Source organism: Carassius carassius, chromosome 38 (genome assembly GCF_963082965.1).
Source record: "Carassius carassius chromosome 38, fCarCar2.1, whole genome shotgun sequence".
NCBI classification, from domain to species: domain Eukaryota; kingdom Metazoa; phylum Chordata; class Actinopteri; order Cypriniformes; family Cyprinidae; genus Carassius; species Carassius carassius.
Window position 1 is genome coordinate 15,671,524 of NC_081792.1, and position 14,542 is coordinate 15,686,065.

At 39.2% G+C, this 14,542-nt stretch overlaps 2 protein-coding genes across 5 annotated transcripts in view; one reads left to right on the forward strand and one right to left on the reverse strand.

The window, feature by feature from the left end:
• The window catches only part of fgd5a (FYVE, RhoGEF and PH domain containing 5a), a 52,163-nt gene extending 41,795 nt beyond the window's left edge, over positions 1-10,368 (reverse strand). For both annotated transcript variants that reach the window (XM_059529340.1, XM_059529339.1), the window contains exons 1-2: positions 10,305-10,368; positions 6,357-9,055 (exon numbers count right to left, since the gene is read on the reverse strand). In XM_059529340.1, coding sequence (XP_059385323.1) covers positions 6,357-8,983 — 2,627 coding nt within the window. In that variant the 5' untranslated portion in view covers positions 8,984-9,055; positions 10,305-10,368. The remainder of the gene's footprint in view (positions 1-6,356; positions 9,056-10,304) is intronic.
• Positions 1-14,542, forward strand: part of LOC132119423 (uncharacterized) — a 233,911-nt gene that overhangs the window by 178,389 nt on the left and 40,980 nt on the right. The gene's annotated exons all lie outside the window — the stretch shown is intronic.

Genomic DNA, 14,542 nt, shown 5'->3' on the forward strand with positions numbered 1-14,542 from the left:
TACTACTCAAGGATACTGTACACTGCACACACAAAATGTCTGGTGTTGGAAGTGGAAATTGCTCATTGCTCTTAGCCAGCTGAACTGGGAGAGCTAAGGTGACAGTTCGTTTAGAGGCCCCAGATGAACCATATAGAAGCCTTCTGGCAGGACGTCACAACAATCACCAGCGGAGGACTCCATTTTCAGTGAAAGCGGAACGAGAGTAAGCATAAGACAAAACAAGCTGATTCTTTCATCTCAAACACCTTTCAAATGAATTCAAACTGAAATTGCCCATATGTAGCTCTCCAGGATCAAATAAAACCAAGATATAATTATTAACACATCTGCATAATAGACTGGTATTTGATTTACATCTTTTGCATTGTGCAGAGGGGATTGTCACAACACAACAACAAAATAATACAACACAATATTCTAATATATAAAAATAGTAAAATAAAAAATACATAACAATATATTATAAATAAACATCTCAAAGAAACAGTATTATATAAAAAAGTACAAAAATAAAAACAAACAAAAAAGCATTGGGAACAAATAAAGTTTGTGTAAAAATGTGCATCTATCCTACATAACCTCTCCTGCTGCCGACAGTGACAATTTACACAATCCTGCTGATTCTTCAACATTACCATTTATGAGAAGCAATCATGGAGCAAAGTACTTCTCTAAGCTTTTTGCTTTAAGGTACCCATGAGCTAAATTTACTACAGAAAATTACAGAGAGACTGCAATGATTTCCTATAACGCATCTATATGTCATACTGCCTGATGCTTTCCTGAGGCTTGTTATATGTAATTCAATTGATTTAAACTCTTGATAATAAAATATACATTAGAAACCCCAGTGTTTCTCTGTCTGAATCTGTGTAATAGTGCTATTATAGAAGATAAGCATCACTGAGACGACTTCATTACTTCATTTAACAAAACGTATTTGAATGCAGATGAGGAGAGAGCAATGATCAGCATGTGTGTAAGCTGAACTGAGAGATGCATATTCCTGCCTGGTTTGAGTTTGGTGGGTCTAAGATTCAAAATGGGTCTAATTTAATCTATATATGAGATTCTTCTTTATCTAGTCATCTGTGAGCCATTTAATTCATCTTTTGTGTTAAATATGGCTTTTAAAATCACTGCATTCAATTTAGATGATCTGCTTTCTCACAAATATGTGTACATATTTACATTGAAAATATTATTCAAGTCAAACACTGGCCCCAGCCTTTACTGTAATATTAGAAAGACATGGAGAAAGCTGGGAACAATGACAACAACAACATCTTTGTGGTAGCCTTGCTTTCCTGACTGCCACACCTCGCCTTGTTGTTTGGGTCGCAGGGGAGTCTGGGAGATCGGTATTGCCTGTCTCCACCCCATCCCACTGACCCTGTCCCCTCGCCCTGGTCCTGCATTTCCTGTAAACAGCAGCGTGGAGGCTCAGCGTGGATGCGTCCTCTCTTGGGATAACCTGGATATGACCTTAGAGCCCTGGGCACCAGGCCCAACTTGAACCGGAACAGACCATGCCAGACTCACACCCAAATTTGTGAGCTTCAAGATGCATTTACAAAATCATTCAGAACACATATGAAAATATGTTTCTTTAGTTATCTGGTAGGTATGTTTCAAACTATATTTCTTAGTACATTAATCTCCAACTCTTTTCCTCTTTTTAGGTTTGATGCTATGTTTGCTGAATGTTGTATTTTTTCTTATTCTATAACAAGTGCATAATAATAATAATAATAATAATAATAATAAAATTAAAGGGTAAGTTCAGCCAAAAATTAAAATGAAGCCATAAATGTGCTCACCCTGAAGTCATCTTAGGTGTATATGACTTTCTTCTTTCAGATGAATTCAGTTGTTTTCATTCAGAGTTATTAAAAAAATCTTCTTTGATCTTTCAAGCTGTTTGATGCAACTCAGCGTGTGTTGCACTTCATCGGTCCATGAGTATTTTAATAAAAAGCTCATCCATTGAAATTTTTTTTGCTAAAGTAAGGAAAATTTGTTTCCTTTGCTCCTGTTTACAAACGTTGGTTTTCACGAGACTCACCCGCGCATGCACAACGCTGACCTCATACGTCATTCCCCCGGAACTGCTTCCATTTTACAACAGTGATTATTATGTTTTAAGTATGGAGTAAGTCAAAATGCAACAATCGCTACAGAAGTCCTTTGTTCACCCCCTCGGAGCCATGTGAGACACCTTTTTTTATGGATGCGCTTTCTATTAAACTTCTCATGGACCGATGCAGTGCAATACCCCTGAGTGGCATCAAACAGCTTGAAAGATCAAAGACAATTTTTTAAGAAAGTCATATACTGTACACCTAGGATGACTTCAAGGCGAGTAATTCATGGGCTAATTCACAAAAAAGGTAGTAGCTCAACACACTCGTCCAAAAATCCAATAGGCAAAAAAAAAAATGGCGCACATATGGTGCGTAGATCCAAAATATACAAAGATATAAAGATGAAAGAGAAATAAAGAGATATAAAAGAGATATAAAGATTAAAGAGATTCATCACAATACAGCTCAAAAAGCTTATTCCATTTATTGTACAGAGGTCACAAAAATATGTGGAAAGAAGTTCAAAAGTGCAAGTGCAGAACGTTTTCGTGTATTAACCCTTCCTCAGTGCCAAATCTATAATTTCTAAAATTATTATAGATTCAATTCTGATTATTAAATTCTATATAAATACTTTTCAAAATACACAAACAAACAGTATATATTTTGAAAATATTTACATGTATATACATTATATATTTATATTCTTATATTTTATAGTATATATAAATATACTGAAAATATAAACATAACATGTTTTTCTTGAACATATAGCACAAATTTGTATTTATATATACATAATAAATATGTACAGTATCCTCTATATATATATGTTTGTAAAATGGCACAGCTTTTTAAATATCTGAAAGTAATATTCTTAATATCAATTAGTCAAGCTTAAGCCTATAATGTGATATTATGATAATCAAGTAAGTATCATTTAATTATAGAACTTTAGTAATTTGAATTAAAACTTGGTAACCATACATGAATGCATATTAGTCATTTTAACTAAACTTTTTTGGCAATTCTTTTTTTTTCTGTAAAACAAATATGGGGGGAAAAAATGTACAATAACACTGGTAAGATAATAATACTACGAATTCTACCAATAAGGGCAATATAAACGCAATAAGGATTAACGAGCTGCTGGATTCATGAATATTAATCAGGTTGTGTGCATTCGCTCAAATTTGCTGAAATCAAAACAGGGATGATAATAGGTGAGCGCCAGCCAATGTGCTTGTCGTTTGCGCATTAGTTCCGCCTACTATGGGAAAACCCAGTATTTAGAAAGGAAAAAACAATAAAAAATATTGTTTACATCAAGAGTGCTAAGTGAAGGTGAGTCATGTGCCATCACACTTGAGTTTACGCTAAGCTAAATACAGGTGCGCTCTGCATCCATTGAAATGAACTGAAAAATATCACAGATCGCTTGATGGAGAGAGAACTCTGAAGTGCTCAGGTAGAGTGTTCTGTGAGTGAAAATATATCTGTGCTTAACTTATACTTATCCTCCAACTTACACACTGGTGAGTAAAATCTGAGAATTTATTAGCCAATGGTTAATATTAGACATCATTTAGTCACCCAGAGTGAAGAATGTAGTCGCATATGCAAAGTGATTTAATCTAGATATGATTTTATAATATAACAAGTTTTGGTGATAACTAAACTAATATTTAATTAATTCCCTAGAACTAACATCAAAAGTGCAAAAAGTTAGTCAGAAATATTCAGTTACATACAAACTGACCACCAAATGCAACTTTCAGATGCCATCTTTTTTTGTAGCTCAACCAACAGGGAATGAAACACAGGATTGTGAGAAATCAAAGGCAGCGAAGGATAAATCTATGCTGCCTTCAAAACTCGATCAGAAGAAGGTACCTCCTCCAGAGACAGGAAGTATTGCAGAATTTGGATTCAGACATTCCTTGATGTCTTCCTGCCATGGAATTCTGCCTCCGAATGCAGCATTTTAGAGTTTTCGGGTACAGCACTAAACTTGGAAGCAGGTGGCTGTTTGTTTTTGTTTTTTTTTGCCTGTGTTGCGGAGGACCCGCTGTTGAGTTACTTGCCAACCAGGATGCATATTTTGCTATATGTTAGATTATCAAATTTACTGGATTGTATACACAGGTGGACATTTTGGAGTCTGGACTATTACACACTGACCATTCTGGATATGTACTGTGTTGTTTTAGTTCTGTGTAATCGTTTTGTGTAATACAATTCTGTTGTTTTATATATGTCATTTTATTGTTTTATCTGCAAACTCAACATTTAAAATGTTTAAACAATTCATTTTTAAACTGTGTAGCCTCTGCCGATAGAACCAAGTGTTACACTGTAATTGGCTTAGGCATGAAATTCTTTATTTTTTTTATGCACCTGCAATAAATCACGTTCCTGTCATTGTGTCTCCATCCACCAAAGTGGCAATGTCAATTTTTCTCTGAAAGCATTCAAAATAGGACAAACGAAAACAGACAGAACATCAGCATTGACGAAGGATTCTCTTGGGACACAGAGCAACTAATGGTGCAGACACATAGGCCCATTTGCAAACATGCAATGCTGTTAGATTGCACAGCAACTCAATGAGTCAATAATGTCACCAAAAAAAAGCTCCCTGGCTCCCATATTATCTTCTGAAAAATAGAGGATGCTCAAAAGTGTGCCACATTTAACACTGTGTCCAAGACTAACACCCAAATGCAGCATGAATTCACACTTTTCCCAGCACTCAAAAATAAATCAATAACAATTTACTGGGAAAAGCTAAAAACAATGTATGGTTATGGAAAGGATATTATGGACATTCACACCTGAATTTTAACCACAAATACCTGGTCATTTTCCATAGGAAAAAAATCAAATGAACCTAATCCTATGAATTATGTTCTTATTGTGATTTTTTTTTTATATCATGCTATCACTTCATTTTACTTCTAGCAATGGATTTTATTTTGCATTAAAGCATGAAATCTGTACTGAGCTTTATTTTAGGAAAGTAAATCTATAATGACTAATGTATGCGTAATCTATAAAATTTTAATCTAAATAATGTGAATATATGAAGACAAGTGAGCTGGATTTAAATACATGTTTTTTCATAGAGTCAATTAAAAAAAATGTGATTTCTTTCTATTTTGAATAAAATTATGACAAAAAAATGACAAAAAAAGAGTGATAAACAATGGAAAGACTAACATCAATATAAGCAATTCTGGAACTTTCCCTTGTGTTGTGAGTCTTTGACTACACTGGAGGTAATTGAGCAAAGGTTTCTAATGATGACTCTAGGGTGGTAAAGTGAGAGTAAAGAGGGTCATACTCTCAAAAGATGGTCAGAAAGTCATCTGTCTTTAAACCTCTCTAATTCCACAAATTTCCCAAAAGCTCAATAAAAGAAACACACTTTGGGAATTTGGTTTAATAACACTACATGCTACTAAAATGCTCACCCAGAGGACAGAAATCTCTTACTGGTTTCCTCATCTATTGCCCTCCACTCAGCTGCATCAGGCTGTGAGAGGATTGCAGTAAAGGTGAAAAATAGCCCTAATGTTAAATCCACCTTTTTCCAATACTATAAGGTACTCCAACAAATGTACCATCAAATCCTGCAAATGGGAAAATCAGATAAGCTACCCTGCAAGCATAGTCCGTCTTTGTAACCCATGAACTCAACTCCACAGGCTGCTCCACTACCACATGCACAACACAGCACCTACAGTGTAAGAGTTTGGCACGTCAGCTTGCATCATTGTATACTACTTTATACAGCAGTTAGTGGATTTCCAGCCAGTTGATCTTGCCTTTGCTTTGTCTGCAACTATTTTTGATAGGAAACACAACTGGCGCGTAATGCTTCTGAAATGTTAATTTTGACTAAATTCACAATATAGTCTAGAATCTCTGTAACACTTTAAGTCTTGTTTATTCAGCCAGGAAGAATACAGAAAATGTTTTTGGACAGAGAGAGGTGCAAGCTGAGCTATCAAAGTGGCCAAACACTTGCCTTATTTCCTGTTAACATTGTTTTGGCCAGCACTTCCTTCAGACTTGGGTGATGGTACTGCCAGTGTGTACAGAGGAAGGGGTTTCAACATTCAAAATATAACTCCGCAGACAATCCTGTGCTACAGAAATAAGTCTTCCTAATATATTCAGACCCCTTTTATCATTTTTACAATTACTTTTAATAATGTGGAAAAAAAAGTTCCTTTTAAAAGTTCCTTTTTAAAAACCTGACCATACCTTTCAGGGTCTTGCTCTTGAGTGGTGGGTTTGTTTTCTATTCCTGCAAAGCTATTCATGTCCACATAGCCATCGTTCTCATTGGAAGTAGCTGTTGTCCAGTTGTGGTCATCGAAGAACTCTGTAATAGTGACTGCCCGAGTGGGTCGTCCACGTGGAATCTGGATATTTTCATAGTCTGAGTTTATTGCAGGAATGTTTTCATAATCAGAAGTATCTGCACTTGGGAAGGAGATGGAGCGTGGTTTAGTGAGTGGTAGGGGCATGAAGGGGGGCCGACAGCGCTCCTCAAAAGACTCCACTCTGGCTATACCCCTGTCGCTAAAACTCTTAGGTGCACCTTGCCTTCTTTGCCTCTCTTTGTAAAGCAGAAATGTGGTAGGTATTTCTGAGTTACGCTGTGGATTTCCCACACGGGACTGAAGCTGTGGGGAGCCACTTGTACTCTTTCGATCAAGCTCCAACACCCGAATGGGCCCATTGTGACTAGATTCAGACGATGACCTGGAGGAGCGGACACTACCATCTCCACGGGCTTTGCTTTCCGATTTTTTCTTAAATTTTAAGGCCAAGAAACGTTTAAATGAAGTCTTCTTTTTGGGGTTATCAGGAGATTCATGTTGGATTAGAAGTGATGGAGAGCTTTTGGTCACAGGCCTCTTAGTAATGTAAGCTAACTCAAAGGGTGGTGGGATATCAACTAGAGATGAGGGTGTCGACACACCACTGGAGGACTGGTGACTTCTTTGAGAAAAGCTTCCAGAGGAAGTAATCACACAGGGCAAAGAAAGTGTGTCATCTTTTTTTTGCAATCTGCATTCCTCTCTAGGAGATTTCTCACCCTCAAAGTGTCCGGAGAATGGCAAATCTCTGCCCTCAACAGAAAGTAACCGAGGAGAAAGAAGAAAGCGCCTTGGCTTCAATGAGGGAATTATTTGGTTAGCCTCTGTTTCATCTAAAAGCTTGGGCTGCGGAACTCCATTCTGGTCCAAGGCCACAGTGTAGTAGTCGTGAGACTGGTACTCAGTGCCCGTTTCTTCAGGCACAGTCTCAGGAACATATCCAGGTACTTTCCCAGAGAGCGAGCGAGATCTCGTCACAATGCTCTTCCTGTCCAGAGAGATAAAATTCTCACCCTCGGAATCGAGGCCAGCCTCCTCGTAAATGTGTTCGTCACTTTCAGTGTCTGAGTCCTCAAAGAAAGGCACAATATGGCAGTCCAGCTCTTCGATGTCCTCTTCAAATGCTTCTGTGGTGTGGGCAAAAACCAAGCGGTTTGTAAGTTCTGGAGTTCTGCCCATATCCAAGTCAGCAGGAACAGTAATGTTGCAAAGTCTGAGACGTGGCTGGCAACTATTCCTCTGACTTAAAAGAGCTTGACCCCTTCTTATTGTTCGTTCTCTTATACTTTTACCCTTGGTTTTCCTCTCCATGTTTATCGGCTCATCTTCATCTCCTATCTCGACATAATCTTCAGATGACACACACTCCACCTGATGATCTTCACCATCGTTGTCTTTGATATCAGCATAGTCGTCCACTTCTTCATTTTTTGCCATCTCTTGACCCTCAGAAGCAGGTTGGGAGACATCATTATCTAATTTTGCCTGTTCCTTCTCCAACTCTGCCACATCACCTGATGATATGTAGTAAGGCTCTTGGTTTGACGTTCCCTCTGTTGCGATCTCAGAGTCCATTGGTTTCTCATTGCTGGACTCATCATCACTGCATCTTGCTTCTGGATCAGAGGTACATATCAAATCACTTGGCACAACCTCTATGACAGAATAGGGCTCAAATGCATCTTCTGTCTCCTCTGCAAACCTGAAACGTCCAGATGGGTCTTTGGTAGCACGTTCAGCCTGCCAAGTACTGTTGTCATCCAATGTGCCAATGACATCATAAGGGTATTCCTCACATAGTGAGGGTTGACTGCAGGTTGTAACCTTTGAAGAAAGTCCAGTCTCATCTTCTTGTGCCTCATGAATGCATTTTACATCTGCTTTAGTGTCCTCTTCATGCTGATTATTGACACAATAAAAGCTGTCTGATGGTGGTTTCTCAAACTCCTCATACAGACTTTGAGATTCAGTTGCAGGCTGATCTATATTTAATGTCTCATTCTCAGAAAATGCACAGGTGTCCTGAAGTACATTATAAGCATAATCTCCATTCTCAGCTGGTTTGATGTCATCAGTGCTTTTGCTGTGATCCTCATTTTCTGAATCAAAAATTTCATTGACCACTTCCGATAAATCTGAAGAGGCTGCATGCTGTACTTCAGTGGTTTGAATTTTACCTTCATCCTCTCCCACAGTTTCATCCACAGCCATTTGTAATTCTTCATCTATTTCATTATAGCAACTTGTGTCATGGTTAGTGTCATAATTTACAATAAACTCTTTGTCAGATAAGTTGTTTTCCACGTCATCATCTGTACAGTTTTCTCTGGATGCATCTGCTTCATCCTGTGTGACATCTGATTCGTTATCCTGGTTCAGCTCCAGTCTGTCAGAGGATGTAATGTCCCCATTGCCCACCATGCATTGGCTCACCTCAGAGGCTAGCCTTGGTTTTGGTGCCACAGGAGGTTTAGGACCTCGGGTGGAGGGACAAGGCCTTGACATCAGGGTGGAGCACACAGTTATAGTCAAATGGCTTTGTCTTTGGTTGATAAGTTTGAAATTGCTTCTAAAAATCTGCAAACAGAAAGAAAATTACATTTAGATGTTGAATTGTATATCCTTGCCCTTGCAATAGAAATAAGTGAAATAATCTACAAACTGACTGACAACATGCCATTATGAGCTCAGCTGCTCCTTTAGAGCAGCATATTGATTGATCTACATTGACCATTTGATTGATGAACTGCAACCTATGAACTTAGAACATAATGAAGTGATTATATGCTCAATCCATTCACACCGAACAGCATTTTCACAACCTTAAAAAATAATATAATAAGGAAATAATAGCAACTAATAAGATCCCATCCATTGATTTCAAAGTGCATCTTCTCAAAAAGGGTTAACCTGAAGGTCATTTTTGGTGAAACACACCCTTTCTGTTAACAAAACTCATACACCCCTTGTCTTTTCCTGTTATTTGCTACCTGCCTTGACGCACGTCCTATTAAACTCACCATGCACTTGGTGCTCACCCTACTAAGATGTTGTTTCCTGACACAACTAATTAACTATTCCAGCAGACTCTCCTGGAAGGACTGCGGACAGGAAGTGCAAAGGGGAAGGACATTAAAAGTGCACCCTGTCTCCTCCATAAACCCCCCTCCCTATTTCTTTCTACAAGAGCGCAGTTTTGCACAACACAAATACACTTCCTTCTCGTCAGTCTTCCCATGATTTACTCTCCAGTGATAAATCCCACCCCTCACAACCCCACCAGACTGTTTTTTTCTTTTTTTCCCTTCTTTTTTTTTGGGCTGAAAAGGTCATTTCAGTGCATTAAAGAACAATAAAAAGAGAAACATTAACATCCCAACTAAGGTCCCCTTGGCAAAATAACAGGATATGAATTATGCAACAAGAATTCACTTAAAACAAATGGTTAAACACAATGGGAGGAATAAAGGGAGAAACAAACTCTTCACTGTGCAAAGCCATCAGTACATGATCTGAGATTTGGGCTGTAAAGTGCTTTGTGTGTGTGCGTGTGTGTGTGTGTGTGTGTATAATATATATGTATCCATGTGTTATTCAATTAAAAAATTAAGAACTATAATTACATTTTATATATTTTTTTATATTTTCTATAAAAGGGACAGCCACCGTCAAAACAGTGTTACTTCTTATGTCAAACTTTTTTTTCACTATAATGTACGCATTCAAAGAATACCATGTAATACTGCGGACAGAACTAGCTGTTTAATATTAAGTCACATAATTTAACAGTACTGAAAAGTTCACTCTGAATTTGTTGGTTTCATACCTGCGTTCATTGTCGGATGTCATCCACCATGGCATTTGATATATTTCCACATTATTCCTTGATAACAGTATAATCCAGAGGTGCCGTGAACCTACTCCAATGACATTTGTCATAAAGCCTGAGGAGTAAGCAATAAACACGGCGTGCTTCCAAAAAATATCCGTTTTATTAGAGACTGTTGCAGAAGGTCTCTTCAGAACCGCGCGCTTCCCGCCAGAAGGAGTGAGAGAGATGCACGCGCGCTCCGATCTGCGCGTGGAGACTGAAGACTGAGGTGTTTTCAGCGCGCTTCCTGGGGAGGTACAGCGAGTCTCCCTCACAGTAATAAAAGGATCGATGGCTGAACCCACTGAGAAAAACATCTAAAGCCAATTACCATCAATGGCGTGCGGCACTTTCACAAACAGCTGCTCAATTGCGGTCACATTTCTAATCCAATTCTGTTTGTATCACCACATTTCCATTCCATTTAGATTCATAGCCTAGAAAATTTGGCAGAAATTTTAAAAACAAATGTTCCTGAAAACAGGTTCTACGGTTTCTCTAAATGCCTTTGGCCAGGTTTCCTTTCTGCTCATCTGTTGCCTGATTGGAGGAAAGCAGCTCTTTAAAAACCTCTCTTCATAACAGGAAACTGCTATCCCTTTTTTTCCTGCAAAACAGGCAACAAATGAACAAAGGTGCTGCTGTTAACTCTACCGGGGAATTAATGCATTCAAGATTTAGAGTGTGTTTTGCCTATTGGAACTCCACACTGATAGGAGACAACTAATTCAATGAGTATTTTTAGATGAAAACAATTCTTATAAAAAAATCCAAACAGGGGACGCCCAGGGGAAGCACCAGTTTTTTTGAGGGCCTGCCAGTGATAGTCCTGACTCAGCTGGTGCACTATGCAAGATAATACATTAACACAAAAAAAAAAAAAAAAAAAAAGACTTGGTGCTACATTTGTCATTTGGCATGCTAGGGTACTGGGATAAATCCTCACTTAATATATAGCTATAATAATAAAAAAGTATTATTATACACAAAGCAAAATTGCAACTGACCTTGACAGCCAATGATCATCATGCATTTGTTATTTGAAGCAAATTGTCAGCAAAAAGGAATGACTAGCTTGGACTAAATAAATTCAGATATGTAAATGGATCATTACTGCCACAACTTTTTGGAGAAAAAAAAAAAATTCTCTCCTACAATATTCATGCAATTTAATGATCAAAATACAATTATGTGTGGACTTTTGTGTGGATATTGCCTTCAAAATTCATAAAGTAGGCCTGACACTGACACTCAAAATCAGTAAAAAAAAAAAAAAAAAAGTAATTAAGTCAAATGACATTCTACGGAGCCCCGCACATGACACACAGGAAAAAAAAAATAGAAGGCTAAATTGTGTGCACGATTTACTAATTAGTTCCCTCAATGTACTAAAACGTGCAAGATTACTATAGCGTTCCCTCGATTTACTATTGCGTTCACTCGATTTATAAATTGTGCGTACTATTTACTAATTCGGGAACGCAATAGTAAATTCGAGGGAACGCTATAGTAATCGTGTGCACGTTTTAGTAATTTGAGGGAATGAATAAGACCGTTATGATGATGCAGGAGATGAACCCAATTGCAGACAGTTGTCACAGCAACAGTTTATTGAACAAATAACAGGAAAAACAAAACCCACGAGGGGGCAAAACAAGGGCTAGACAGACGAAGGATGACTAAACTACACCAACACTTGACAAACTACACTATAACAAAAACAGGATCAAACTTCTACTTAGACAAGACCTTCAACAGACACTGCGGCTGGCTCGGGACCAGCGCTCACTGCGGCTGGCTCGGGATCTCTAGGAACAAGACAGGGCTGGCGGGGACCTCAAGGATCTTGACAAGACAGATAATCGGACAGGGTCCTGGCAGCAATGGCTACAGGTATCTCCTGAGGAGCCGAGACAGACTGCAACACTGCTTCTGCTGCAGTGTCAGCCGCGGCTCTCTCCTCAGCGCTCATGGCTGCTGACTTTGACACAGTTCCTTCTGCAGCCGGTTCAGGATCAGCGCTCACTGCTGCTGGTTCGGGATCCGCTCTCACCGCGGCTGGCTCGGGATCAGTGCTTGCAGTAGCGGGCTCTGGAACAGCGCTTGCAGTAGCGGGCTCTGGAACAGGCTGAGATGAAGAACGAGAGGCTCCCTTTCTCCTCTTCTTTCTCCTAGGTCGCGTTGCAGATACCATGGACGGACTTGTGACTGGTTGGGGAATCTCAACAGGAGCTGTGACTGGGGCATGGAGGACAGTCTCTGACAGGGCTGATTCAGTCGGAGGACTCCGATGAAGAATCCCAAGACACCCGTCTCCCTCGTTTACCACGGAGACTTTCGGGGACGACTGAAGCCTCAGGGGTGGAAGTGGAGCCAGCTTGATTCCCCAGGGTAACCACAGCCAGGACACGACCCTCCGGGATCACTGACAGCTTGGGTGATGGTGACGACAAGGTGGAACCCCGCAACTCCCTCTGCGACAAACAATCCACCATGTCACTAAACGAGCAGCAGACCAGCTTCTCCCGTTCTGCCAGGGGTGGAGGAGCGTTGAGACCCGCTATGAGGTAGCGGTTGAGGAGGACATCAGGTAGGAACAGCCTCCTCTCATTCGCTACCCGAGCGTACTCTCTCAGGGGCTGCTCTCCCTGGGGAGGAATTGGCAGCTTGCCATTCTTTGCATCGTTGATAGCCCTCTGCCACCATTGTGCAAGGTCGACAGAGTTGTGCTCAACCAATGAGGACATACTGTCTGCTGGGTTCTTTCTTGGTCGGTACATTCTGTTATGATGATGCAGGGGATGAACCCAATTGCAGACAGTTGTCACAGCAACACAGTTCATTGAACAAATAACAGGAAAAACAAAACCCACGAGGGGGCAAAACAAGGGCTAGACAGACGAAGGATGACTAAACTAGACTAACACTTGACAAACTACACTATAACAAAAACAGGATCAAACTTCTACTTAGACAAGACTTTCAACCGACTTACTCACGGACAGCTCAATGTTAGACAATGTACCGACATAGGACAGAGAACATGAGGGGATTAAATGAGGAGCAAACTAATCAGGAACAGGTGACACAGGTGAAGGCAACAATCTAATGATTACAAGATGATGCAAGGTGGCGGGGTAACGTGACAAGACAACGCAAGCACATGGCCCAAACAAATGGCCATGTGCTTGCACATAAAACATGGGCCTGTCATGATCCTGCCTCAAGACCAGGAGAAAATCAGAGACAAGAAGGCAGAATCATGAAAAAGACAACAGAAATCTCCTTTCTTAAAAAAAACTGTGTTCTCAAAAGTTTTCAAAAATAACCTGATATTTCAGAATACATTTAGAGCTTTAGACTGGATATGTTTTGAAATGTGTTAGTGGTCCGTTACTAGCTACTGTGCCTTTCCTTTTGTTCTTTTAATGGCAAACCACAGCCAAAGATAGCAAATGTACACAGAAAGTATACTATTGCACTAAATTTGACCTTTTTTTTTTTTTTCAAACAAATGTGTTTTCGTCTTTGGGGACAGGCGCAAAGAGGAGAGTGTTTGTAGGCATTATAATTGAGAGGGTGACTGAAAGAATAGCTCTGAGATAAATAACCCTGCAGATGTAGTCTATATGCACAGGATGAAAACATGCTTTCCATATTCTGTGAACAAATATTTCTGACTGAGCAGACCTGCGGAGATCTGTGCCTCTCCACCTGGTCGGCTGCATTATGGCACATGCCTGGAATAAGAGGGAAGACATGTCAGGAACCAACTTTTTTTTGAATACACACGTATTCACAGAACTGACCCAAACAGGAAAGATCGGGAAAGAGGGTCAATGACATTTTCCCAGAGCTCATATGAGTCTCTCACCACCCTTTACATAACACCTGCTTTTAAAAGAACACACTGAATGTTTCTAAATTCTGAAAAGCTGGAAAAAAATAACAAATTATTATTTAACTGAAAAGGTACATTTGGACAGTGAAAACTGCAAAATGTTTTCACAGAAGGAAGTCATATTGATTTGTGTCAGTGATCCTCAATGTTACATTATTCAATTTTACAGATACTGACAGATAGAGATTTTTAGAAAACAATACATTTATTTTTTTATTGTCACTTTTCACCAATTTATATTAAGTAATTCTAATTAAATGCTAACTAATTAGCTAATTAATTATTAATTAAG